Source organism: Myodes glareolus, chromosome 25 (assembly GCF_982192425.1).
Source record: "Myodes glareolus chromosome 25, mMyoGla1.1, whole genome shotgun sequence".
Lineage (NCBI taxonomy): Eukaryota > Metazoa > Chordata > Mammalia > Rodentia > Cricetidae > Myodes > Myodes glareolus.
This window is the reverse complement of record NC_142050.1, coordinates 45,432,931-45,460,737: the sequence shown is the minus strand read 5'-3', so window position 1 is coordinate 45,460,737 and position 27,807 is coordinate 45,432,931. Positions and strand designations below refer to the sequence as shown.

General features: G+C 45.9%; 1 protein-coding gene across 1 annotated transcript; it reads left to right on the top strand.

Moving 5' to 3' along the window:
• The first annotated feature begins 18 nt into the window (after nt 1-18).
• Znf777 (zinc finger protein 777) lies at nt 19-27,423 on the top strand. Its single transcript, XM_085683565.2, is given in 9 exon segments — nt 19-207; nt 507-561; nt 3,283-3,447; nt 3,449-3,724; nt 3,726-4,142; nt 5,276-5,402; nt 8,830-8,943; nt 22,923-23,174; nt 25,822-27,423. Coding segments are annotated over 7 exon segments (2,514 nt in total). The 5' UTR covers nt 19-207; nt 507-561; nt 3,283-3,297; the 3' UTR covers nt 27,000-27,423.
• The last annotated feature ends 384 nt before the right edge of the window (nt 27,424-27,807 follow it).

Here is a 27,807-nt window from a genome sequence, read left to right as displayed (position 1 = left end):
CCGCCCACGACTCCGGGCCTGCGTGGGGCTGCGCGCGGCGGCGGCGGCGGCGGCGGGGACTGCGCGGCGCGGGCCGGGCGGCGCAGGGCCATGGCCGAGGCGGCCCCGGCTCCGGGGAGGGCAGCTCGCGCGCGCACGGACGCGCGGCCTCGGGGCCCCGGGGACTGCCTGCGTGCTCCGGGCTCGGCGGCCCGGCCTGGGGTCTCGGTAAGGGCCGGGCGCGGCGACGTTAGCGGGGAGGGGGCGCCCTGGCGGGCTCGCGCGCCCCCTGGGGGGGAGGCCGGCCGGGGCGGGCGGGAGCGGCGGCCGTCCGTGCGAGGCTGCGCGGCCGCACGGCGCCCGGACACGCGGCCCGAGGTGGGGCGCGGGCGGCGCGCTCGCTCCCTGGCTGCGGAGCCGGCGCTGCGTCCGTCGGGGTGGCCGGCGGCACGTTTTCCGCAGAGCTCGGCCCCGCGGAGCGGCTCCCGGCCTGGGCGCGGCGCTGACGCGGCTCTCCCATTTCGCAGAGCGGAGACACTGAGGCACGGACACCCGGCGGCGACCTGCCCTGCCTGCCCCAAGGTCACGTAGCGAGTCGGCCGGGGCTGGGTGCCCGCAGCCCCGTTGAGGCCTGTCCTGCGTGCTGCGGGCCTGGACGGGGAGGGGGCGGCGCTGGCGGCGGCTTCACCGGGGTGGGCGGCCTGGGCTGGCTGAGCACTGGCTGCGGCCCGTCGGGGGAGGAGGGGAAGGCCGGGCAGCGCCCAGCCCAGCGTCTCTGATGTGGGGGGCCCTGTGACCCACAGCGTCTGCATCAGGAGGGCCCCGAGTCAAACTTGGGGTACGGATGGATGGGGTCTGGCGAGTGAGCACCTAAGAGGTTGACGTACCTCTTCAGAGGGTCATTCAATAATTAAACGCCCTCCCACCCTACGTGCTCTCTGAGGCACCCTATCTCTGCTAGGCAGGTCTCTATCTCTGCTGCAGGGGGTCCGTGCCTTTGAGCCTGTTTCCTATGTGTTCAGGAAGAGCTGAGATAGATGGCTTTCTAAAAGCCTCGCAGTTCTTAAAATAACAATAACAAAACTCATGGGAAATAAAATGAAGATTTAAAAAAAAAAAAGCCTGCCTACCTCTGGGCTTAGGTCTCCAGAACCCTTTCATGGCATGTAATTCTGGCTGAACCATCCTGGGTCATGTAAGAAAATGCCACATCTCTTGTAAGAAGTCTGATGTGTTTCGTTATGCGTTTTTCTAGTATGTTGGCATGGATTCTGGAGCCCCCGTTCTTTTAACCATACAAGGAGGGAGAAAGAGAGACAGGTAGAATCTATGAACTGTGGCACAGAGGAGTTCTACCCTTCCTCTCTCTTCTAGGAGTTTGAGGATTTGAGCTTGTTCCTCTTAGGTATCTTTATTTAAGGGTAAGATCAAGCCACAGGTTTACTGGAACTGATGACATTGTATCAGGACTTAAGTAGCAAAAGGGGAAAGGGACGGGCCTTGTGATTCTTCACCCCTTTCCAGTACTCCAGGTCCCTAAATGGAGGAAACAAAATATACTATTTTTCTTTGAGCTCAGATTCAACTGGCTAATAAAGATGTCTTGCCCTGTTGGCTGTTTTTCTTGTTAAAACCTTGTGTTAGGCAGGCACCTAACCTGCCCTCAAGGTATTTTTTTCCTTCTTCCTACTAATTGTAGGCAAATACCCCTCAGGTAGACAGTCTTAATGTACCTCTTGTGTTGACTCTGTTGGTTCCTTTACCTGTGTGAGTGAAGCTTCCATCTAAGGGATCTGTCTAGTCTTGCTACCAACTCAACAATGAAGGGCTGAGAGTTAAGACGCCTTTGACCACTTTGAGTGTTTGCAGAAGTATACATCTGTGTGTGTGTTGAGAACTCATCATTTGCATTAGGTTTCCTAGGGGATCTCAACACCACCTTAATCAGCCATGTCTTTAAGGGATAGGGCCTTCCATCCCCACGTGCCTGTGGTAAGCCTCCCATACGTGTTAAATCACCAAGCCTCTGACTTGGCTCACACCTATCAGCTGCCTGTCTATAATTGAGGCCTAGAGTCCGTGTGACCTGAGGCAAGGTGCATGTGACCTCTCCTATTTTCTGTGTTTTTGTAGGCTAAAGGTGGATAACTCTAGTAGGGTCTAGTTCATCAAGTTTTGTGGGGCTCAGGTGAGGTAATCCTTTAAAATGCTTAACACAGTTTATGGCACATAATAAATCCTAAATATTTACCCTGCTAATGAGCTCCCATATAACAGCTATGGGTCGTACTTTCCCAAAGATCTGTGCTGGACAAGGTCTCAAAATCTTTAGTCCTTGGCTTAAAAGTATGTTGCTACTATGGTGAAGTCACGTGTGCAGTTGACTCACTCCGCAGCCATTTATCGAGTGCAAGTTAATTTCCTTACAGAACATTTATAGAGAACACAGAGGCTGAACAGGGAGATCTTGGAGGAATATTATGAAGAAAAGAACAAAAATGGTTACGGAAAAACTCTGTCTAGATCCGGTAAAGGTATTGAATGGCCTGATAAATAGACTGGGCACTCAAGAAGAACATGGCTCCAGTTCCCTCGTGGTTCAAGATTTTAACGTGGATGTGGCAAGATGGGGCTCAGAGTGCCAAAAGAAAGCACATCTTTATTCTGCCTCTGGTCCCTAACACCCTTGCCACACTCAAAACTAGTGTAATATCTGCACGGCTTCTGTCGTTGCAGGCCTACCTTCTCCCTCATTCCCTTCCTCAAGAGCCACAGTCAGGGAGCCAAGCCCAGCAATGTACACCTGTCCCAGTGGGCCATCTACCTAGGAAACCTGGACTCCTGAGGAGGCTGAATTGCCTGTGTTACCCGCCACCATATCCCAGTGTCCTTTACTCGGAGCAGAAGGCAGTCGCCATGCCCCAAGCCCCAGCCTCTGCAGACAAACAAGCAGGCCATAGTGGAAAGGGCAGCAATAGGTATTGATGGAACCAGCAGCCAAGGGCTCTGATTTCTCCCTGGTCCCCTTTCTGCCTGCACACCGTTCATCATATCTGACCGTGTTGGGGGAAGCATGGCGCTGTAGGAAACAGAAGGTGGCATAGCCGTCCTTTATGTGGTGTCCCTAATAGCTTTACCATCGATGTCTACATCAGTGCCGCTGTCGGAAGAGATTTGCTTCCTTGGAGTGTCTTATCGTTGCAAAAACTGAGGGCCTTTCAGCATGAATGCTTTTCTCTTGGATTTGTTTTGCCAGCTGGAGACGGTGACCTTTAATGCTGTCTGTCCTCTCCTTGAACACAGGTCCAGCAGCTGGACATGGAGGACGAACACTCATCACCTCTGTCATTTTCCAGCGTTCCACACGAAGAGTCTGTGCATCAGGCCCCTGCTGGACTCCCCAGAGAAACTGTGTTCCCTTCTTGTGTTCTTCCCCCCAAAGAAATTCCTTCCTTGTCTCCCACTGCCCCCCCGGCAAGGCGCCCTGCCCCAGACTGACAGTACTCCTAAGCAAGAGACTTCTGGCCAGATGTCACATGTTCTCCAGAAGGGACCTTCACTCCTGTATCCTGCCACCTCTGAGCAAGACACACACCACCAGGTATCCCTGGCTTCCCAAGAAGAAACTCAGTACCCTCCTTCAGCTGCTGGTCGGGGGACCCCTCTCCTTTCCCACTCCATCCAACATCAGGAGGCTCCACCCCACTCTCCTGAGGTTCCTGAGAAAGACTCGCTGACTCTGTCCCCCCACGGATCCGGAGCCCGACATGGATGCCCTGCTCCAGAGCCCCACCTCGCAAAAGGATACTCCTTTTCCTACCTCCTCTGCAGCCCAGAAGGAGCAGCCGCTGCCCACCGCAGAGATCACTCGCTTGGCTGTGTGGGCTGCCGTCCAAGCGGTGGAGAGGAAACTGGAGGCCCAGGCCATGCGGCTGCTGACCCTGGAGGGCAGGACAGGGACAAATGAGAAGAAGATAGCAGACTGTGAGAGAACGGCTGTGGAGTTTGCAAACCATCTGGAGAGCAAGTGGGTCGTACTGGGGACTTTACTGCAGGAGTACGGGCTGCTGCAGCGACGCCTGGAGAACATGGAGAATCTGCTGAAAAACAGAAATTTCTGGATCCTGCGGCTTCCCCCAGGCAGCAATGGAGAAGTTCCCAAGGTACACCCATTCGCTGGGGTCTTCCCGAGAAAACCGTCTGCAGGGGAACATGGCTTAGGGACTTAGTTCAGTTGAAGGAAAGTGATGGTTGGGAAAGGAAAATGAAGAAGTAAGGCTCCCTGCTGTCAGTATTGCCTCAGCAAGAACAGTTATTTCTGCTGTTGTTAAAAGCACAGATTGGTATAAAAATTCCCGTCCAAAGCTGTGAGTGAAGCCCTTCCCAGAGCCTGAGCCAGGATGCAGAAGGAAGGCTTGGAGGGGTGTGTAGAGCCTGTCCTTTCAGTCTGCCCTCCACACTCTGGTTCTGCACGCTGATCTCTGCCCACTCCCGGTTAATATGTCTGCACTGGACATGAACAAGTTCCTCTAGCTGCCCCCGAATGATAAATTATAACAAGTGTACCCAGCGTTCACACTGAGGCAGCATTGCGTGCCATCCAGGGATGATTTAAAGTGCCGGAGCTTTTTTATAGGTTTTATGAAATTACTGTGCCATTATATATAAGGACTTCAGCATCTGCAGACTTGGGCATCCTGAGGTTCTGGAACCAATCCCTCGCAGGTACCGAGGGACAATTGTACTAATGAGCAATGCTTAATGCTTTACCATCAGACGGCACAGGTAGAAGAAGGCAGTTTCACTGTTAGAGGTTTTGTGCTATCTGACATTTTTTTTTTTTTGTCAGTTTACTTCTAAATCTTTAATGCTCATTTCAGGAAGTATCCTTGAGGAGCTAAAAACCAGGCTTTCTTCTTATTTTCCAGACGGCTCCAAAGGAACATGAGTGTACAGCAGTTTTCTTTATGTTCCAAACAGCCTGTAAACCAGTACCTCCTGAGGGCTGGTGTGCATTAGAACTCTAGAACCTCACTAAAGGCATCCTGGTCCCTGAAGGTCCAGGGTGAGGCCTAAGAGTCTGCATTTCCTGCAGGTTCCCTGTTGCTACTGATGCCACATGTTTTAAAGTCGGGAAAGGCCCAGGGCAAGATGGGTTCTCCAGTCCGTAAAGCCCCGTAAGCAAGGGCAGAGGAGGAAAGCTTTCTTCTCCCGTCCTTAAGAAGGGGAGCTGGGGTTCAACAGTCTGTGGTATTAGATCCCTTTGGTCTTTTCTGACCCAGTTGTTTGGTTTCAGGTCCCTGTCACATTTGATGATGTCGCCGTCCATTTCTCAGAGCAGGAATGGGGAAACCTCTCTGAGTGGCAGAAGGAGCTCTACAAGAATGTAATGAGGGGCAACTATGAGTCTCTGGTCTCCATGGGTAAGAAGGCGAACATTTGGGTTGGTTTTGGTTCTATTTGGTTCATTGGTGGGGGTGCTTGTTTGGGTTTGGGTTTGTGTGTATGAGTTGTTTTGTTATAGAGCTGCCCTAGCTGACCTAGAACTTGCTATGTAGACTAGGCTGACCTCAAACTCGCTGAGATCTTCCAGCTTCTGCCTCCCTAGTACTGGGATTATAGGAATGCACTGCCATGCATATGATAAGTTTAATAGGATCTTTCTGTTGAAAAAGGCTAGCCTGAAACAACCATTTAGCCCAGGCTGCCCTTGAATTTACAATCCCGCTGCCTCAGCTTCCTGAATGTTGGGATTATAGACATGCACTACCACACCTTGCTTCAGAGAGAATTTTACTTGTTTTGTGTGTATGTATATAATATGGTGTATGCATATCTGCACGTGGAGGCCAGCGGTCAATGTCAAATGTTCTCCTTAGTTTTTTGAGATGAGGCCTGTCACTGAGCTAGTTCACTTGACTTGGCTGGCTGGCCAGAATGCTTCTGGGACCTGCTTCCCCCAACCCCCACCCTGCCAGCACTAGGGTTACAGATGGTCACCACCACACCTGGCTTTTACATGGGTGCTGGTGGGAATCAAGCCCTTGTTCTCATTCATACTGAGCAGGCACTTTACCGACAGAACCATCTCCCTGCCTGCAAACAGAATTTTAAAGAGTGCCACAGATGGGTTAGAGTTGCTCAGTGGTTAAAAGTTCCCAGCACACACATCAGGTGGCATTCAACTACATGTCAGGCCTGCTCCAAAGGTCTGACACGCTTCTGAACTTTGCAGACACCTGGAATCACATGTATACAAACATACATGTACATAAGATAATTATTTCTTTTAAAAAGTAACATTAATAAAAACAACAATAACAACAAAAAAACCAAGCCTCTCACAGACTCTTGTGTATCAGTATGGCACAGCTGGAACAATCTATACATAGAGACACCACACTCTGGAAAAACACTAGGGGCAGCAGGGGAAAAGCTGGCTGGAAATCTCTAGAAGAGAACACGTGTGCTGAGGGCCTGCTGTGTGTCCGCAGGTGTGAAGTGCTTCCCAAGGATGACATGTAGTGAGGGACTGAGGACAAGCTCAGAGACCTAGTTTTCTTACTCATACAGCTAAGCACTGTCACTTACTGAGGCCATATGGCCGCAGGGTCCTGGTTCCATTAGGAAGTCACGGTCTCATAAAAGTCTGTCTTCTACCAAGGTCTGTCAATTCTTGTTTTCATTGAAAATGTGAAGGGACAAAAAAATTGAAAGATGGACTTTCTGTATGTATTCTTTTCTCTCACGTGAAAATTTTTTTGCATAGTAAAAGAAAAATGTGAGGGTCTCAGTAGATAAAGAGCTTGCTGTGCCAGCATAGGAAACCTGAGTTAAGATTGCCACCACTCAACGTAAAAGTGAGACACAGTGATGTATATCTGTATCTCCGGTGCTGGAGGCGCCTGGAGCTTTACTTTCTAGCCAGTCTAGTCAAAACAGCTTCAGGTTCAGGAAGAGATCTGTCTCGAAAATGAGGAAAGAGATGGGTGGTGGTGGCACACACCATTAATCCCAGCACTTGGGAGGCAGAGGCAGGCGGATCTCTGTGAGTTCGAGGCCAGCCTGGTCTACAGAGCGAGTTCCAGGACAGGCTCCAAAGCTACAGAGAAACCCTGTCTCGAAAAACAAAACATGAGTGAAAGTAAAGAGAAGAACACCTGATGTGAAACTCTGGCTTCCATACATGCACACACCCGGAAGCACAAACACAAGAGAGAAATGTTTGCATGCTGAGTACACTGTTGGACAAATACTTTGATTCAGGTGCTAGGGTATCTCAGCAGTTAAGAGCACTCTCTGCTCTTGCAGAAGACTTCAGTTTGGTTCTCAGCACCCACATGGCAATTATCTGTAACTCCTGTACCCTCCTGAAGCCTCTGTGGGTATGACGCACACATGGTACACATACAGACATGCAGGCAAACACTCATACACATAAAATAAAACTAAATAAATATGGGGCTGGAGAGAGAGCTTATATTACAGGCACCTGCTGCTCTTCCCAAAGACCTGGATTTGATTCTCAGCACCCACATGGTAGCTCACAACCATGTATAACTATAACTTCAGTTCCAAAGGACCTGATGCCCTCTTGCCTCTATAAGCACTGTATACGTGGTGGACATACAGACATGTAGACAAAAATGCCTGTAGATGTAAGCAAACTGATTTATGCTACCATGGTGCCTCCTAGCCGGCTGACCCGGTGTCTTCTCTGAGCACCTGAGGATGGATTCCTTCACACCCTTGTTTGTTCTGTTGTTTTCAATCTCTGCCATGTTCTGTTTTGTTTTGTGAGACCAGATTTTGTGACCCAGCCTGGTCTCAGATGCTGACCTTGAACTCCTGATTCCTCTCCGTTCCAAGTACTTCATACAGGCAAATATTTGCCCTTTCGATAATGAAAAACTGGTACTGTTTTTATTCGAGTGTATTTATTTGGTGGTTAGTGAAGTTGTGCATCTTTTCTGTGTGATTGCTAGTCATTTGTCGCCTGTGAATTACCTATTCATACTTTTGCTCCTTTTTCACTGATTATAAAGGTTGCTTCTGTATAATTATGAATTAACCATTTGCTATATGTGATGAGTGTGTATGTTTCTAATATTTCTGCCACATTTCTTCATCTTTTGATTTTAAAATAATCTTAAACTTTTTGAGGAGTATTGAGGATTGAACCTAGAGTCTCATATATGTAAAGCACATGTTTTACCACTGAGCTACATGCCTGCCTTAACTTTTTTCTTTTTCTTTCGGAGACAGGGTTTCACTATGTAGCTTTGGCCAACCTGAAACTCACAGTATAGCCCAGACTCACCTTGAATTCACAGAGATCTGCCTATCTCTGTCTCCCAGTGCTGAGATTAAGTGTGCATGTCACCACATCTGGCATCTAATTTTGTTTCTTTTTTTTTTTTTTTTTGTCTTTTTGTGGGGGGCAGGGGTACAGGATCTCCCTCTGTGGCCCAAGCCAGCACTGGACTCACAGCAGTTCTGTCTCCGCCTCCCAAGTGCTGGCATTACAGACATGAGCCATCATGATTGACAACCCTTTTTATATAAGGAACTCTATCAGTATTTTGTTTTATGAATTTTATACTTTATCAGAGTTAGTTTTTGCTTCATACAGTCTGAATTTCTGAGCAAGCTTCAGTACCTGTGAACAGCATGAAACACACATGCTCAATGGGCCTGGAGAAAGAGGCTGAATGCTTGCCCATTTATTTTCCAGCATTGCTAGTTCCCGGAAGAGGGGCTGTTCTAGGCTACACCCCCTCAAATGATACCTTTACAGAATACCGTGCCACCTCTTACCATGGAATATTTTCTTTCCTCCCTTCTGACCAGACTATGCAATATCCAAACCAGACCTCATGTCACAGATGGAGCGTGGAGAAAGGCCAGCCATGCAGGAGCAAGAGGACTCTGAGGAGGGTGAGACCCCCACAGACCCCAGTGCTGGTGAGTGGCAGATGAACGGTTGTCCCAGGCCTGCATCCTGGGCCTTTCAGTAGTCAGGTGGCTACAGTTTGGAGTGCCACAGTAAGAGGGGAGCTAAAAAGCATGATATGGTAGCAAGCTGTTCAGGAAGGAGGCCTGCAGATAGATGGTCTTCCTGGGTCTCCCATGACCACCAGGAGCCCAGGTAGCTGATAAGTAGGAAGGCATAGAGTTCGTTGTCTTAGAGTTTTTTTGTTTTTGTTTGTTCGTTTGTTTGTTTTCTGACATGACCCATTCTTGCCATCCTTTTTGCGGGAAGAATCACAGAGAAGGCATTCCTGTGTTAGGTTCGTTCCTCCTAGATTTCCCATAGAAGGCTATGTCTTCAGAGTAGAGGGCAGGAATGGACATTTCTAGGCAGTAGCCTGTACACACTCACTGTGAGTGATATCTTGGTGCATCAGTTTTGTAGGCTCTGCCTGGGGACTTTCCTTTGGACATGTATTACTTGCCCCAGAGATTTTGAGTAGAAACATCCCTTTTCCCTTCAGTGGGTGAACATAACCATCAAGAATAATAGAACATCAGCCACACCTCTAATTCCTTCACTGAGGAGGCAGAGGCAGGTGGATCTATGAGTTCAAGGCCAGCCTGGTCTACAGAGTGAGTTACCATACAGCCAGAGCTAGCAACACAGGAAAACCCTGTCTCAAAAAAAAAAGGAAAAAGGAAAGAAAGAAAAAAGAAAAGGAAAAGAAGAATAGATCAGCATTGGGGATTTTATTGCTTGCAGAAAGGAAATCAGGAGATTTTCCTGCTGGGGAACTCAGTGACAACAGACAGACTTGTTATGAGTGAATGTCATTGATTTGAAGACTATAAGAAACAACCCAAGGCAGAAAAGATTTGTTTGGGCTCCCAACCTCAGAGGGGTCAGATGAAGGGGTGAGGCTTACCCCAACTCAATACCACAGATAAAAATAGATGAATTTGAAAGTAGATGAAGTTGGGGGTTCGTTGGTTGGAGGAAAATCTGTACTTTAAAGGTTTGAGTGACCACATCTGAAAGTAAGAATTGGGTAGGAATAGAGAGATTCTATATGGAAGAACTCAGAGGCAGGGAGGCTTATTGTGACCAAAACCCTGAAAATAGGACTGTTGCCCGCACTGATTTTGAGGTCCAGGGCTGCCCTGGTAGCATCCAACTCTTCGGCTGTCTACTTTTGTCATCTGTATCACGGATGGGCCTCCTATTGAGTAGGGTCCGAAGTGAACTGCAAATAACCAGGCCAACTTGCCCTGAGCTGGGTTCAGTCTGGTGCACATGTCCAGGCCTGAGCTGCAAGGCAGTGGGCTCATGGAGACAGCCATACTGTGTTACTTGTTGCTCTTCTCCTTCCCAGCCCCTGGAACTGACATCAGTAGGAGAGCAGGTGACGCAGGACCATTGCACCGCATATTTAGCTTAAGACAGCTGCAGCCTGAGAAACTGTAGGTGCCTCATACATATCTGGAATAGTCTGTCCAGTGTCTTCTCCCTAGCAAGAAGGTGGCAGAGGCAACCCTGAACCAGATCCAAAAGGTATGCTACCAAACAGGAGCATCTAGAAAACAGAATTTTCTTAGTTCCACATATGTCAAGATTGACAGTTTTATGAGCTGCTTCAGTAAATTCATTCAGTGCTTTTGGCCCCTAAGAGATCCAAAGAAAAGTCAGATATTTGCACTTACTTACAAATATCTCACAGCCCTGCAAGAACCAAACAAGCCAGATGGCGTGGCAGAAATAAGTATTCTCATACGTTTTAAACATTTTTAAAACATTAATACATTTGACCTAATAATGTCCTTTGAGAGAGTCTAGAACATTGGACAGAATCTAAAATACAGTTTAAAAATACTATGTATATCATAAGCTTTCTGTCACCTCTGACATCACATGAAGAATCTTTCCACCATAAGATACCCTTGTTTGTTTATTATTTAGTTCATCAGATTTGTTTTTATATCAGGTACTTTGTCCGTAGCTGGGTACCCAAGAGGTCCTTGCTCTTACTTAGGCTTATCCACCCCAGTAGAGAGGACCAGTTCTAGCAACCGCTTCTATGCTATATGTAAATAGTCACCGCACTGGAAAGATGGTTCGGCCATTAGCACGGACAGCTCTTGGAGAGAACCCATGTTCAGTTCCCAGAACCCACATCAGATGGTTCGCCACTGCCTACCATTCCAGCTCTAGGGGATCCACTGCCATCCTCAAGCATGTTTATGAACATCGTGTGTGCACATGACGTCTGTGCAAAATAAGTCTTTAAAATAAACCAGAAAAACCACAGTCGCCCCCCATAATACAGCTGTGACAAGAAGCAACCAGGTTGCAAGACAAAACACAGAAGGTTTTGCTGAGCTTGGTCAGAAAGGCATCATACGGACTGGCCAGATGACTCAGCGGGTAAAAGTGTTTGCTGCCAAGCCTAAGCATCTGAGTTCAAATCCCAGGAGAGAACCAACAAGTCCCCTGGCCTTCACATGCATGCCTTGGTATGCTTGCACTCATGAATGCGCACATAGCACACAAATATAGTGAAAACATTCAATTAAGAAAGCAAATTTTGGAACAAGGAAATTTTAGTAGAGATCTAAATAACAACTAGGTTCCTTGCTCCTCGGAGAACTAATTGAAGGAAAGAGACTGGAAGCTGGGAAATGGCAGTACGTGAGGCCTTGGCACAGCCCAGGGGGATCAGTGGCTATTTGTAAGATATTGGCCAAGAGAAACATGGTGACTGGTGGATGTGAGTAAGGGGAGTGGAGGATGCAGAGGATGACTTCTACCCCTGACCCAGCTCACGGGGAAGATGAGAGACGAGGCTTGGGTGAAGAGAAACAACAAAAATTCACTTTTGAACCTGTGGGGTGAGACCCCAGTGAGACCCCGAGGAGAAAGCTGCTGTTCAGAAGCAGAGGTCTGAACTAGAGACAGTTGGTTTCAGACACTGGGACATTTGGACATTAGGTGTTGATAGTATAAACAGGGTTAGATTGGTCTGTAAAGAACCCTGACTCTTGGCAGATTTGGGCATCTGGAATCTGTTGATCAGAAGGAACTCAGGTCTTGGTTTTTTGAGGTTTTTTGTTTTCTTTTTTAAGTTTTCAAGTCAGGGTTTCTTTGTGTAGCTTTTGGCTGTCCTGGAACTCACTCTGTAGACCTGGCTGGCCTTGAACTCCCTGCTTCTGCCTCCTGGATGCTGGGATTAAAGGCGTGCGCCACTGCCCAGCCCCCAGGTCGTTTTATCTTAATTTTTCTATGCGTGTATGTGTAGTGTGCATACATATATGTGTGTGTATGCAGGTTCCTGTGTCTGTGTATGATGTCAAGAGTCTTCTTCAATTGCTCTTCACCTTACGTATTGAGGCAGAGTCTCTTATTAAACCTAGAGCTCACTGATATGGCTAGTTCTGGTATCCTTGTCTCTGCCTTCCTTATGCTAAGATTACAGGGGGCCCCTATGCCCAACCAGCATTTGCATAGTTTCTGGTGATTCAAAGTGGTTACTTATGTAACAAACACTTTAACCACTGAGCCATCTCCCTAGGGTGTTTTTTATTTATTTTCTGTGTATGAGTATTTTACTTGAATGTAATCTGTGTATACCACATGCATGTATGGTGTCCATGGAGGACAGAAAAGGGCACTGGGTCCTCTGAAACTGTGGAGTTATTGACAGTTTGAGCCACCATGTGGTGACTTGGAATTGAACCCAGGTTGTTGTTGTTTGTTTTGTTTGAAGCAAGGCCTCTCTGTGTAGTCTGGGCTTTCCTGGTGCTCTCTGTGTACCAGGCTCTCCTCAAACTCACAGAGGTTCTCCAGCCACTCCTCTACCTCCAGCAAATAAAAGGGGGGAAAGGAAGAGATGGGAAGAAAATGAAGACAAAGTGGGACTCTGTGAGAGATGCTGGTCACACCAGAAGGTCTAGGATTTTTACAAATAGATGAAAGTAAATAAATGCTACATGTGTGTGAATGCTTTGAGCGTGGAGTTACATAGCTGAGGGGACTGAGGAGAATTTGAAGCTGAGTGTGTGACCATTAACAGTGAGCAAACCAAAAGAAACCAAAAAGAAAAGATGATCACCTCTAGGGAAAAGCCAGCTGCAGACAAGAGCGACGCTGGCTGTGGCTCCACGTCAGGCTTCCTGAAACCATGAGAAATCTGGTAGCTAGGGAGGGCTTTGGAGGGGACAGTCCTGTCCAGCTGACTCAAGAAGTGTCCATTCAGGTGTGGTTTTAGGAGCCAGGAGGTAAGAAGTATGGATCCTTGGAATCCCTGGCCACCAAGTGCTTTTGAGGCCAACCTGAGCTACCTGAGACCCTGTCTGTAGAACAGTTAGTAGCGTGAGACAATACTGTACACACATCAGTCTTCCGAGAGCTGACAAGGGCATCAGAATACTGTTTATACCAGCGCTTCCCAGAGAAAAGTCAGGCTGGGGTAGGATGACAAGAGTAAAATCCTAAGTCACCTTTTTATTCTTTCCAGTATTCTAATACATGCTTATGCGTATGTTTTAAACTATAAATGTACTCTACTGTAAAACAAGTTCAGATGTTAGAGAAGCACATCACTTGCCAGCTGTTTTTGCGAACGTATCTGAGCCAGGCAGAGTACTTTATTTACATCTTTAGTTCCACCAGTCAGAGGGCAGAGGCAGGAGGATTAATAATGTGTCCAAATATTCAGTCGAGATTACTTTTAATAAGAGTATAATGTTCATAATCTATTTGTAGACTTTTCTGTTGATACACATTTAGTAGATCCAGTAAAGACCCTTCCTTATTAATATCTTTCTGCAGTGTCCTGAAACTTTTAAAAATGGGTTTTCTAGGTCATTTAATAGATATTGGCAGATACCCTTCAACTACTACCCCAGTCTCTCTGCTTTCATCTAAGTATGAAAGTAATGCCATACACTCTGGTCAGTAATCAGTTTACCTTTGCATGGCTTGCGGGAGTTATGGGTATAAGCCAGTGGTTCTCAGCCTTCCTAACGCTGTGACTCTTTAATACAGTTCCTCATGTGGTGAAACCCCAGTGAAATAAAATTATTTTGTTGCTATTTCATAGCTGTAATTTTATTACTTTATGAATCGCAGTGTGAATATCTGATACACAGGATATGTGATACGTGACCCCTGTGGAGGGATAGATAGTTCAGCAAGACCCTCAGGTTGAGAACCTGGTATAAACCGTATTCTGATGCCGTTCTTAACTCTCAGAAGACTGGTGTGCATACAGCCTTTGCTTTGTGTCTGACTCTGTTAACTCTGTTACTCCTCCTCTTCTTCTTTGAGATTATTTCTTCTCATTATTGATTTCTAAAAGCTTTTTATTAGTGGTATCAGGGTCTCTTAGCCCCAGGCTAGCTTTGAACACCTGATCCTTCAACCTCCCAAATGCTATTCTAAAGATGTTTTAAGTATCAAAGGTATGCTTGGTGGTGACTCTCTATGAACCGAGCTTTGGCAGGTGGAAGCTGTACAAACACCTATCCCAGCAGTGGGAGGCTGAGAGGCAGATCTCTGTGAGTTTCAGGTTCCACTATATAGTGAGACCTTTCTCTCAAAGAACAAACAAACTCAAAGATATTAGCTCCTGTCCGTCATATCTATGAAAATATTTCCCTAAGGTGGGAAGTACTTTTTTATATAGTATTTATATTTGTGTTGGTATAACCATTTTAAGTTTTTCTTTATTGAGATTAATCGGTCATTTTCTTTATGGTGTCTGAGTTTCACATCATCAACTACAGAAATATTGGGCCATTTTATTCAGTAAATACTGTGAACACAGGACTTAGGCAGAGGAGGCAGGAGAGGGCTGGGGTCAACCCTGAAGGTATTTGAACAGCTTTTTATATTAGAGAACAAAACAAAACAAAAGAATGTGAAACATAACCAATTGTTTCTCCAAATATAACACTGCATAAGTTCCATTAACAGGTAATCCTTATATATTCAAAATCAGTTTGTGGGATAGTTTTTCTGTTTCTTAACAGTCTTTATGAAAAACAATTACAGAGATTAAAAATCAGTCCAGCCAGGTGCAGTGATACATGTTTGTCCTCCCAACAGTTGGGATACAGAGGCTAGCCCAGACATAGCATAGCATTACAGATTAAATGAATTTCTTGTAACCAAATAAAAACAAGATGTAAAAATACTTCTAAAATGACTTACAGGGACCAGATTATAGCTCAGTGGGCAAGAGCGCTGACAACTCGATCCTTGAATCCACATGTGGTGCAGAGAGAGAACCTGTAAGCAGGGTTTCTGTCCTGCCGGTCACCTCTGTCCTTCCAGCTCCCCGAGTAACCACACAGAGACTTATTATTAATTATAAATGCTTTGCCGATATCTTAGGTTTGTTAATAACTAGCCTTTAAATCTTAAATTAACCCATATTTTTTAACTGCACTCTACCACATGGTGGTACCTTTTTTTAGCATGTTATATTCATTTCCTGCTTCTTCTGCATCTGGCTAGCATCTCTGCATGACTCCACCCTTCTTTCTCCCAGCATCCTCTCAGTTTGACTTTCCCACCTAATCTTTTCCTGCCTAGCTCTTGGCCAGTCAGCTCTTTGTTAACAATGATGACAATACATAATTCACAATATACAAAAAATTATTCCACAGCATTTCCCCCTTTTTGTTTAATTAAAAAGAAAATTTTTAACCTTTTTTTGTTTTTTGCTTTTTCAAGACAAGGTTTCTCCATATTTTTCAAGCCTGTCCTAGAATTTGCTCTGCAGACCAGGCTGGCCTCGAACTCACAGAGATCTACCTGTCTCTGCCTCCTGAGTGCTGGAATTAAAGGCATGTGCAACCACCACCTGGTAGGAGGTTTTAACTTTAACATAGTAAAACAATATACAACAAAAACAGTTATCAAGTAAGAATGATAGTTATAATATCCAGCCCATTTGTATTTGACAAATTTAGAGAAAATATTCCACTATCTATCTTATCTTATGCATCTAAAGTTGTATATCTAATTTACTTTTTATCATAACTAAGGAAAACTGTAAGTTTAATTATTTAGTCTTTAACTCCATCAAAGACCCCAGAAGGGTGTAATGTCACCTAATGACAGGAACATCTGGCTGCCCGAACAGTCCCCAAAGTTCTTCTGTAGCATTAGGGCATCCGTCTTTGGGCTTCAGGCTAGTATATCTAACCGACATTTCTGAGAAGCAGGGAATTTTGAAGGTGTATCTTACCTTGTCTCAGCAAAGTTCGCAGTTGCTTTCTTTTGCATCCTGCTGGTCCAGTTTGGACAGCATACTATCAGCAATTAAGGCAATGGCAGTTTCTTTGCCCTGTGGCTAGCTTTTGCCACAAAGAAAGCAAACTTCATATGGCGTTTCTTGGATGCCCATCATCTTCTTGGAAGTAATTTGGTACTTCCAGGAGCAGATGTATCTCACTGTCAAGAAAAACCTTATCACCAGGTGGGTGGTGGCGTATGCCTTTAAATCCCAGCAGTTGTGAGATAAAGGCAGGTGGATCTTTGTGAGTTCCAGGACAGCCAGGGCTACACAGAGAAACTCTGTTTGGGGAAAAAAAAAAGGCTTATGTTATTAAAACATTTTAATGCCAAATTCTGTAGATCTTTGAAGTGTTTGAAGATGACTTGTCTATCTAAATATGCCTATGTATGACATAGAAAATATACCTAACATGACTATGTGTTTGATAATTATGAGTGACTAACTGTTAACCTGTATTTCTTTATTCTAAATAGCGTTCAATGATGAAAACTTTACATTACATAATTAAATAAACTACATAGGTATAATACCTTAAATAAAAATAGAAATATATATAAAGTACAACAAAAACATTAAGTTTGTAAGAATAAACCAACATCCGTACCAATGTAAAATGTTTAAGACTAGTAGTTGTTTCTATCCTTTTACCCTGTTATTTCTATATTGTACCCCCTTTTTTCCTTCAGAAACTGATCCTTGAATCTAACTGCTTTGTTTAGCTTTTGTTTTTGACTGTGACCAATAATAACATAACTAACCCCACCATAAATGATGACAAACATCCATAACCCTTCTCTTGGGAATGTGTGCATTGCTTTTTCTAGACTACTTCCTGTTGTTTTCTGTAGTCTGGGAGCACTGGCATTTGGGGGGAACCTTGAGAAAATCAGGATAATGGTTAAGTCTTAGATGGAGTAGTCTGTGAGGCTGGATCATTTCAGCCAGCAGCCTTGAAGCTGATCTAGATGCAGAACTCTGAGGAGACTGTAACAGACTTGTTCTGAGATGCTAGATCACCTGGGCCATTCATTTTTATTGGTACCTGGTCCCCTTGCTTTGAAAATACATAAATTTTTAAAGGTAGCATACTTATCTGCATTAATATAATATAGACTACATTGAACACAAATCAGCCAAAGATGGTTTTTGTTTGTTTGTTTTATGTTTGAGTAGGTGAAATATACTTTACGTGTCTTGTAGTTTTTCTAGGTTTATTTCTTACATGTAGCCAGGATTTTCAGGATGTCAATCTTGATCAAACCTGATCATCTTTCACCTTAAATGGACCACAGCCTTTTGTTTTCCGTGGGAACAAAAGCATAGCCTCTTCCCCAAAGCAACACATCTCTTGACTTCCATTTTGAAGTCAAGACACTTTTAAAATATATAGGTTGGTTTAATCTAGGAGCTTCCATAATCCAATGTCTCTTAGCTATTATTATGAACAAGCAGCAATGAAAAAATTCAAAGACAACACAATAACATACAGGATCTAGATACACTCTGTATGCCATCTCTGTGTGGCTTTAAAGAAAATATTGTTCTAAAGACTATGTTATTTTTAAAACTATTTACTCTTTTCTATGACTGTCTATACCTTTTTTCTTTCACAAGCCTATTTTTAACACACTGTAACCCGTTTAGAGATTTTTTTTTTCCCGTCTGAACTGTCTTTACTATGTATCTGTAATCTTTTCCATTTGCTTGAGCAAATCTACCATGTGCCTTAGCTCAAGTCCTCAGACAGCAGCCAGGAGATGCCTCTTCCATGGGCTGTGCTATGGCCCATGTGAGACATTGCAGGACTAGGAAACTGTGTTAGGCTCTGTTTTTGTGTGTTTGAGACCTTTTAAAAAGCTTTTTCAGATCGTATGTGGATATACATTGTCCCACACTGGGCTCCATTTGTAGACAGGATTTTTGTCCCGCCAGTCAGCCCCATCCTGCCAGCTGATTCTCCAAATAACCACACAGAGGCGTAGTATTAATTATAAATGCTCAGCTAATAGCTTAGACTTGTTACTACTAGCCCTTACATCTTAAATTAACCTGTATTTTTTATCTACGCTCTACCGTGTGGCAGCACCGTTCTTTCAGCACGTGATGTTCATTTCTGCCTTCTCTGCCTCTGGCTGGTGCATATCTCCGCCCCTTCCTCCCCTTGTCCTCGCAGTTACGCCACTGCCTGCCCTCTTCTTGCCTAGCTGTTGGCTCATCAGCTCTTTACTACTAATAATAGCAATACACGTTCACAGTATATAAAAGGATTATTCCACAGCAAGAATCCAGGCCTAAAAGCTGTCCTCTGACCTCCTGTGCCAGTGTGGTACATGTGCCAACTCAAAAGCACACACACAACTCTCATAAAATAACTCGTCATGGCAGCACAGACCTGTAATCCCAGCGATTGCCCCATGATACTGTGGCAAAAGAACCCCAAGTTCTAGTTGGCCAGCCTGGGCTACATAGCAAAAGATTTAACAGCAGAAGCTTATAGTTGATGTGGGTGTGGAGCATTTAATGTTTGTGTGAACAACCAGACAGCTTGTTCCTCCACTCCAAATTAGGAAGTGTATGCACCCAGACTTCGTTCTAATACAGAACTAATATGATTTCATTATTCACATTTAAGGTGTGTGTCTCAAATTTAAAAAGTAAAATACCAGGCGGTGATGGTGCATACCTTTAATCCTAACACGCGGGAGGCAGATTGTTGTGCTTTTGAGACCAGCCTGGTCTACACAGTGAGTTCCAGGACATCCAGGACTTCACAGAGAAACCCTGTACCTCCCCCCCCAAAAAACCAAAAACAACAACAAAAAATAAAATGGGGACTGGCAGCACAGCTCAGTGGTAGACGTGTCTGGCTTGCATTAGATCCCAGGTTCCATCCCATGGACCACAAAAAATACGAGGGCACCCCTGCCTGTCTAGTCTGACATGGAGCATCTCTGAGGTGAGCCCTCTGCGTCACCACCACATGATCCAAAATGGTGGAAGACGAATGCAGAGGCCATTGCTCTTGAACCTGTGTGGCAGGTTTTTTGCAAGTTGGGTTTTTTGCAATATTTTGCTTTACCAAAAAACTAAAAGAACATAACTGTCAGCCATTGGCCATAAAGAACGATTTTTGATGATGCCTTAGCCCCATGGTTTTTGTAATAAGTTCAGAGAATCAAATGACATTTCCCAACTGAGCACCTTCCACAGTACCTGTGTCTGTAAAAAAAAAAAAAAAAGAAAGAAAAGAAAAGAAAAAAAGGAAAACAGAGTAGTAGACCTGATTCTAATCTTTCTAATTATACAGTAAGAATATATGTTTATTCTCTTGTAATTGAACTAATTGAAAATGATTTCTACTTATCTTTAGATTCGTTTCCAAACTTTCTTATTTTCCATATTAGATAGCTGTTTATCGTTCTGTATAATTGACACTAAGGATAACTTCAACCAGGAAGAAATGAACATGTACGGTCTTGTGACTGTTAGCAGTGAAAACAAGATTATATTTCAATTTCCAGGAACATTTTCGTGGTCTATGAGGTGATCAGCAAAGGCTCCTGAGCATGGAAGAGCATTTGATTAGGATAGCATTCGTGGGACCAAGTGGGATTGGAAACAGGCTCAAGGTAGAGAGGAATGGAGTTAAGATCCCAGCTGTCAGGCTGGAGAGATGGCTCAGAGGTTAAGATCATTGGCTGTTCTTCCAGAGGTCATGAGTTCAATTCCCAGCAACCACATGGTGGCTCACAACCATCTATCATGAGCTCTGGTGCCCTTTTCTGGCCTGCAGGCAAACATGCAGACAACACTGTATGTGGTGTGTTTGTGTGTGTGTGTGTGTAATAAATTATACATTTTATATATATATATATATATACTTATAGTTATTAAAAAAAAGATCCCAGCTGTCAAAGAAGAGCTTGTCTGTGTATTTTTTAAGCAAATAATGGATTTAAAAGTGCTGGAGTTTTTAGATTCCATTGGTGACGTTACGGAATGGGGAAAACTCATTTCTGTCTCAGTGTTCACTCTAGAAATTATATTTTTGTTGTAATTTTTTTTAGACAGTCTCACTGCATCGCAGATTGGCCTCAAGCTTATGACATATCTGCCTCACTGTCCCGAGTGCTAGGATTATAGTGGTTACCCAGTTTACATATATATTTATTAAAAAAGGTGCAAAGAGACTGTTTTGAAATTTTGTTTTAGGGAGTAGTAAGTAAACTACTTTCAGGAGTTTATGCAGGTTAGGGAAGTTGTGTATCTGGGGGGCGTACAATGGTTTGATACGGGCCGAAGGCAGGGGAGAGGCACAACTCGAGGGCCTCCAGAATGAAGACAGAAACAGCAGTAAGGAAAGGGAGCGCACATAGGCCAAAGGAGAGGGAGAGATTGGAGACGTGGGGACGGAGTTAATCTGTTCTTACTGCTCTAACAAACTACCCCAAATGTGGTAATTTATACAGAAAACAGTTCTGCTGTAGACACTGTGGTGTGTCGCTGTGACGTCAGTACCTGGGAGGTAGAGGTTGGGAAAAGAGCTCAAGCTAACCGAGGTCCTCCTGGGCTCCAGACCAGCCTGAGCTGACAGTGAGACCCTGACACTGGGAAAGAAAGCACTGTGTTTAGCTTACAGTTTTGAGTGCTGAGTGCTTGTCGCCAGCACCTCATTACTCTTAGAAGTCCTTCTGGCTCCATCATAGCACAGCAGATGGCATCCTGTAGATGAGAGGAGCGAAACCGTGACTCTTTCCTAGCCAGCACCACTGCCTTCACCAGAGCGGTGCCCCCTGTCTGCCCATCTGTTCACCACCTCCTAGTACGTAGGATTGCATGTAAGCCCACAGAACCGTGTTTCTCAAGGGCAAACCTCTACAAAAATATTTATAATTCATAACAGCAGAAAATTACAGTTATGAAGTAGCAACAAAAATAATTTTATGGTTGGGGGTCATCATAACATGAGGAACTGTGTTAGGGGGTCGCAGCATTGGGAAGGTTGGGAAACAGTCCTTTAGAAGATACTTAAAATACCCAGACCACCAGCACTGGAAGTTTGGGAGGCTGGGACAGGAAAATCACAAATTTAAGACCTGAAAGGACTGAAGTAAGTTCAAAGACTGCATGAAAAATTTAGCATGAGCCTCTCTAAAAGGTGAAAAAGAGGAGCTAGAGAGACAGCTCAGCACTTAAGAGGACATGCAGCCAAGGATGACCCAAATTCTTGATCCTCCTGCCTCCACCTCCAAGAGGTGGAGATAAATTTATCTCTTTAAAAAATTAAAAATAGGTAGTACTCACTACACAAAATCATTCTGAAGGACCAGTAGGTAAAGAAAAACATATATAAACCTCCTTAGCCAAGAAATGTAATCAGCCCAGCGTGTTGGTGCACTCCAGTGTTGGTGCCTGTAATCACAGCTTTTCGGAGGCAGAGGCAGGCAGATCTCTGAGTTCCAGGCCAGCCTGGTCTACACAGTGATTTCCAGGCCAGCCAGGCCTGGTGAGACCTTGTTTCAAAAACCAAAACAACAACAAAAAAGAAATAGAATCAAAGTTGCCACTTTTTGCATTTGTTGAAGAAAATGATCATATGTAAATGTTGCTGTCAGTGATGTGGGGAAAGGGTTCTCTCCGAAGATGAGCTGCGTTGCAATCTGTGGTCCATTGATGAGTGATCACAGAAGTGAAACCACTATTTTGTAATTGGGAATATAAACATGTTCGTTGTAGTATTGTTTACTGTAGCAAAAGATGAAGACAGAAAGAGTTTTTCCATTAGGGAATAACTGCTAAATTACATATGAGCCACAGGATGGGATATATGGATCGTTTAAAAGACTGGTTAGCACTGTGGAAAATTGGCTTGAAGGGATGTCTACAAGATAGTTGATCACAGAGGAGAGAAAGAGGCTGTTTTATATGAACTCTTAACAGTGACACAAGAATAAAATTAAGGTATATATGCTGATATGAATGTAACTATATAAGCATGGAGTTGATCATAGCTAATAGCAGGCATTATCTACATGGTCCTAATGGTGCATTGAAAGGAGAAAGCAAATTAATAGGGGAAAAGACTGCACTGAAAAGCAGAAATGTGTACTGTGCTCCCATTTGTGTAGAGCGATGCTGTATCTATAAAGCCCGTCTGAAATTAGTACAGATCTGTGCAAGAAAGCACAGATAATACAGCCATGTACCTAGTGCTGTTCTGTCTGCTTAAAAAGGGACGGAACCCAGACCCCCCCTCACAGTCATACCTGTGCTGCGGAATGATGTGGGTCAAGAGGAGGACCTGGGATTCTGTCTGCCAGAACCCGGTCAGATTGAGAAGTGAGGAGACAGCCCACCTTTTTATGGTCTTTGGTGCATAGATGGACCAGCAAGAGAGAAGCTGGGTTTTGGTTGCCTGACTTGAAAAGTGAAACAATTTTTTTAAACATCTTAGGATTTGTAGGGAATAACGTTTTATTATTATAACTTGACTCCAATTTGTAATCTCATTCTAGACTACAAAGTGTCCAGAAAATTCTTTCTGCTCACCATGAACTCTATTGTATTTTTTAGGGTCTCTTTTAAAAAGACCTGTTGGAATGTAATGCTAGGACTGTAGAAACCTGGGGAGGTGGCATGACTGCTCTGTGTGTCCTCACCTTCCCTCAGCACATGATGGCATCGTGATTAAGATCGAGGTGCAGACCAATGACGAGGGCTCAGAAGGACTGGAGACACCAGAGCCACTGATGGGACAAGTGGAGGAACACGGCTTTCAGGACTCAGAGCTGGGTGACCCCTGTGGAGAGCAGCCAGACCTGGACATGCAGGAACAAGAGAACACGCTGGAGGAGTCCACCGAAGGCTCCAGCGAGTTCAGCGAGCTCAAACAGATGCTGGTGCAGCAGAGAAATTGCACGGGTAAGTTCTGCGTTGTGGGGCTGCAGAGGGCCTGCCTCCTGTGGAATGATCCTAATAATTCAGGATTTGTTAGAGTCTCCCAGCCTAGGAAAGAAGTTGGTCTGCCCAAGATTGGCACAAACAAGAACTCAGAGACAGATGAGGTCAGAAGTGTGTCCAAGGTCACACAGGCAGTGGCAGAGCTCGATCTTCCTTCTCATTTATATTTATCTCATGCTGTTGTGACTTTGGAGTTTGGTAGTTTTGTTTTGCTTTGTTTAATTTGCATAGTGTTGTCTGTTTTTGAGACAAGGTCTCACTAAGGAGCCTTCTAGTGCTGGGTATGAAAGTTTATGCCAACACACCCTGCAAGAAAAGCATGTTTTAAAAACAACATGGGCAGTTCTTCTGAGCCTATTCAAAGGTCTGCTGACTCTGCCTACCATTCTGAGTCCTAACCTAGAAAGGGTTAACTCTCCTCTTTTCTTTGCCCACCCATCCTCCCCCACCCCAGCCCCCAATGCTGGCCAGAGTCTGAGTGTACTTTCTCTTTACTCTTTCTCTGGAGTGCCTCTCATTTCTCCATTCTCCTCCTCTGAACAGCTGCTGAGATTTATAGCTTGCCTGCCCTGGAGTTTTCCTTTTAAACTCTTAAAAGAGAGAGAGAGAGATTCCTGTCCTTCTCTGCTCAGCCCTGGCCACAGTGCTTGTAACTACATAATCCCAGTGTCCTCATTCTGCCCCCCAGTATAGTGTTGTACCAGTGGGCATTCAGTGCTGGTCCTGGTTCATGGCTCCAGTTTTCACTGGTTGGCTGTTTGTGTTTTGTTTATTTGTTTTTTTTTTTGAGACTGGGGACTTCCAGTTGTAGCTTAGGTTGGCCTTATTCTTGATCCCTAATGCCTCAGCCTTCCCGATGCCGAGAGTACAAGCATGCACCACCACACCTGGCTACAATCTGCATCTTTTCAGTTAATAAAAATCTCATGGTATCCTTGGTCAAGTGATCAGTGTCTAATTTATTAGATTTAAGTAAGTGCCCAGAGGCCAGGTACGAGGCTCACTCGGCACGCCCACACTGCCTGTCTAGCACTGTAGTTTACAGGCTTTAGAGCAGGGTTCTCACTCTTCCTGCCGCTGTGACCCTAATACAGTCCCTCACGTTGTGGTGGCCCAAACATAAAATTATTTTCGGCCCTACTTCATAACTGTAATTTTGCTACTGTTATGAATAATCTAAATCTGTGTTTTCCAGTGATCTTAGGTGATCCCCATAAAAGGGTCACTTGACCCCCAAAGGGTCATGCAGTGCTCAGGTACAAAGGACAGGTGTAAAATTCTCCAGAAAGATTTTGTTAGAATTTAAAAACTGGACTGGAGACACAGGTCAGTGATTAAGAGGACAGTTCCCAGTACTCATGTTGGGCAGCTCAAAATTGCCTGCAACTCCAGCTCCAGTGAGATCCCATACCCACACACAGATACACAATTAAAAGATAATAAAACAGCTGAGTAATAGTTAGGAAATTGTGTGTGTGTTTGTGTGTGCACGCACGTGTGTGGGTGGGTGGCATGTAATAACAGCTAAAAAGGAGGCCATGAATTTGAAACGAGCAAGGAGGAGTAAATAGGAAGGTTTGGAGGGAGGAAAGGAAGGGAAGAAATGTTATTTTCACAAAAGAAATCTGAGCAAGGTAGCACGTACCTTTAATCCTTAAGAGGCAAAGAACTCTTGAGTTCAAGGTCAGCCAGGGCTACATAGAGAGACCCCGTCTCAAAAGCAGAACAACCACTGGTTAGGAAATGCCAAATGACTGACTATAAAACACCTGGAGAAATTTGAATGAGTCAGATGTTGCATAGATTCTCAGGGACCCCTGTAGAACTTGGCTTTATTCAGGTCCTATGGGGACAAGCCAGACTTGGAGGTATAGGGAATCTACCAGGTGGGCACTGTGGGGCACTGCACTCTGGATCCTGAAGGAAGCCTCGAGGCTGGTGTCTTAAAAGCACCCTGTTCCTGGCTGCACTGTGAGACCTGCATCTGTAGTTCCTGGGTTACCAAAAACCAGAGCCCGAGTTCCAGCAGAGGAGAGCTCAGCTGTGTTGAATGTCACTCACAGGTCAGGATCACACAGCAAGGCAGAGAGACTGAGAAGGAGGGAGGAATTAATGGAGGTGGGTGAATGAAGGCATGACAAGGAGAAAAACAGGTGGGCTCAGGGAGGAAGAACTGTCTGGAGGAGAAGGATGTTGAGTCTGCAGTGCCCTTTGAGACCGTTGCAGACGCTAGGCCCCAGGTGCAACGAAAGGAGAAGTGGAACTTTGCTGTCCCGCAGACTGAGGTCCATGTGCACAGGCTCAGGCCCAGTGTGATAGTTTCTGAGGGCGAGTGTGGTCCTCCAGCTACTTCATAGTATGAGTACCAGGGCACCAAGTAGCCATCTCCCCTACTTCCTCCCCAACTGGTCATCCGAAGGTAGGAATCATGGGGCAGGGAACTAGATTTTCCCAAAAGGAGGAATTTGGATAAATATATTTATGTATCAAGTTGTGTGTGTGTGTGTAGCACAATGTTTGTTGGTGTGGATGAGGATTAAGCCTTGTGCTTATCCAGGATCAGGGTTCTGGGTAACGTCTAAACTCTTTTTTTCTAACCTTGGAGCAGAGGGGATCGTGATAAAGACTGAGGAGCAGGAGGAGGACGAGGAAGAAGAGGAGGAGGATGAGCTGCCACAGCACTTGCAATCCCTTGGGCAGCTATCCGGGAGGTACGAGGCCAGTATGTACCAGACACCCCTTCCTGGGGAGATGTCCCCCGAGGGCGAGGAGAGCCCCCCACCCCTGCAGTTGGGCAACCCAGCAGTGAAGAGGCTGGCGCCCAGCATTCATGGGCATTCACATTCACATGGGCATGGTGAGCGGCACCTGGGTGAGAACCGTGGGTCCTCCAGTCAGCAGCAGCGGAATCGACGTGGCGAGCGACCCTTCACTTGCATGGAGTGCGGCAAGAGCTTTCGGCTGAAGATTAACCTTATCATCCACCAGCGCAACCACATCAAGGAGGGGCCCTATGAGTGTGCCGAGTGTGAGATCAGCTTCCGCCACAAGCAGCAACTCACACTTCACCAGCGCATCCACCGGGTGCGCAGCGGCTACGCCTCCCCGGAGCGCGGGTCAGCCTTCAATCCCAAGCACTCGCTTAAACCGCGCCCCAAGTCACCCAGCTCAGGCAGTGGTGGTGGCCCCAAGCCCTACAAATGTCCCGAGTGTGACAGCAGCTTCAGCCACAAGTCAAGTCTGACCAAGCACCAGATCACACATACAGGAGAGAGGCCCTACACGTGCCCGGAATGCAAGAAGAGCTTCCGCTTGCACATCAGCCTGGTGATCCACCAGCGTGTGCATGCTGGCAAGCACGAGGTCTCCTTCATTTGCAGCCTGTGCGGCAAGAGCTTCAGCCGCCCATCGCACCTGCTGCGCCACCAGCGGACTCACACCGGCGAAAGGCCCTTCAAGTGCCCGGAGTGCGAGAAGAGCTTCAGCGAAAAATCTAAGCTCACCAACCACTGCCGCGTGCACTCGCGCGAACGGCCGCATGCATGCCCTGAATGCGGCAAGAGCTTCATCCGCAAGCACCACCTGCTGGAACACCGGCGCATCCACACGGGTGAGCGGCCCTACCACTGCGCTGAGTGTGGAAAGCGCTTCACACAGAAACACCACCTGCTGGAGCACCAGCGAGCGCACACTGGCGAGCGGCCCTACCCCTGCACGCACTGCGCCAAGTGCTTCCGCTACAAACAGTCGCTCAAGTACCACCTGCGGACCCACACGGGCGAGTGAGCATGCGCCCCGCCCCTGCCCCGGCCAGATGAGCAGCTAGGTGCAAGGGTCTAAGGCCCCTGGGACCAGTGCCTCAGTTGCCCCCAGGCTGAGCCCAGTGGGCGGGAGCGGGGCGCCCCAAGCCCTTCTGCTGTGAACCCTCCTCCCCTCCTGTCCCTTCTCCCCAGGACGGGTAGTGAAACCAGGTCGCTTGTTGCCTGCTTCCCCCAGGGTCCCGGTGGGGAGCGCTTGGTCCTGGGGAACCCCTTCAGGCTGTTAATTTCCTTGACAATAAAATGGATGAAAACAATCTGCACGGGGGCAGTGATTTGGCTGCCAGCCACTCAGGCGGCGACGCAGGGCCATGTAGTCGGGGATAGAACTTTCTAATTACCTTTTGGATACTGTGGTTCTATTTGATAATAATAGAGTAATTTTTAAAAGACGAGCGTTTCCTGTTTGCTGTTCTTGTTTTGTTTGTAAGGGGAGGGGCTGAAGTGGCCCGAGGGCGTGTACCTAGTATCACCTAACAGCGGTTGTCTCATTGTCCATGGGGGGGGGGAGATAAGGAGAAGCAGGTGCCACTGACTATAAAGTCAAGAGGAGGGACAGTGTAACCAATTTGAAGGCCTGTAGACTCGGGAAGGTAAGCAGTCACAACTAGCTCCATCAGGGCATTATTTTTTTTTTACTTTATTTTTAATTATATGGGGGTGGGACTTGTGTGTGTGCGCATGCATGGGTGTACAGAGGTATCGAGGTAACAGAGCTTATGTAGTCCAAAGTCACACGAAAGAAAATGACAGCCAGGATTTTTGTCTATTTACTT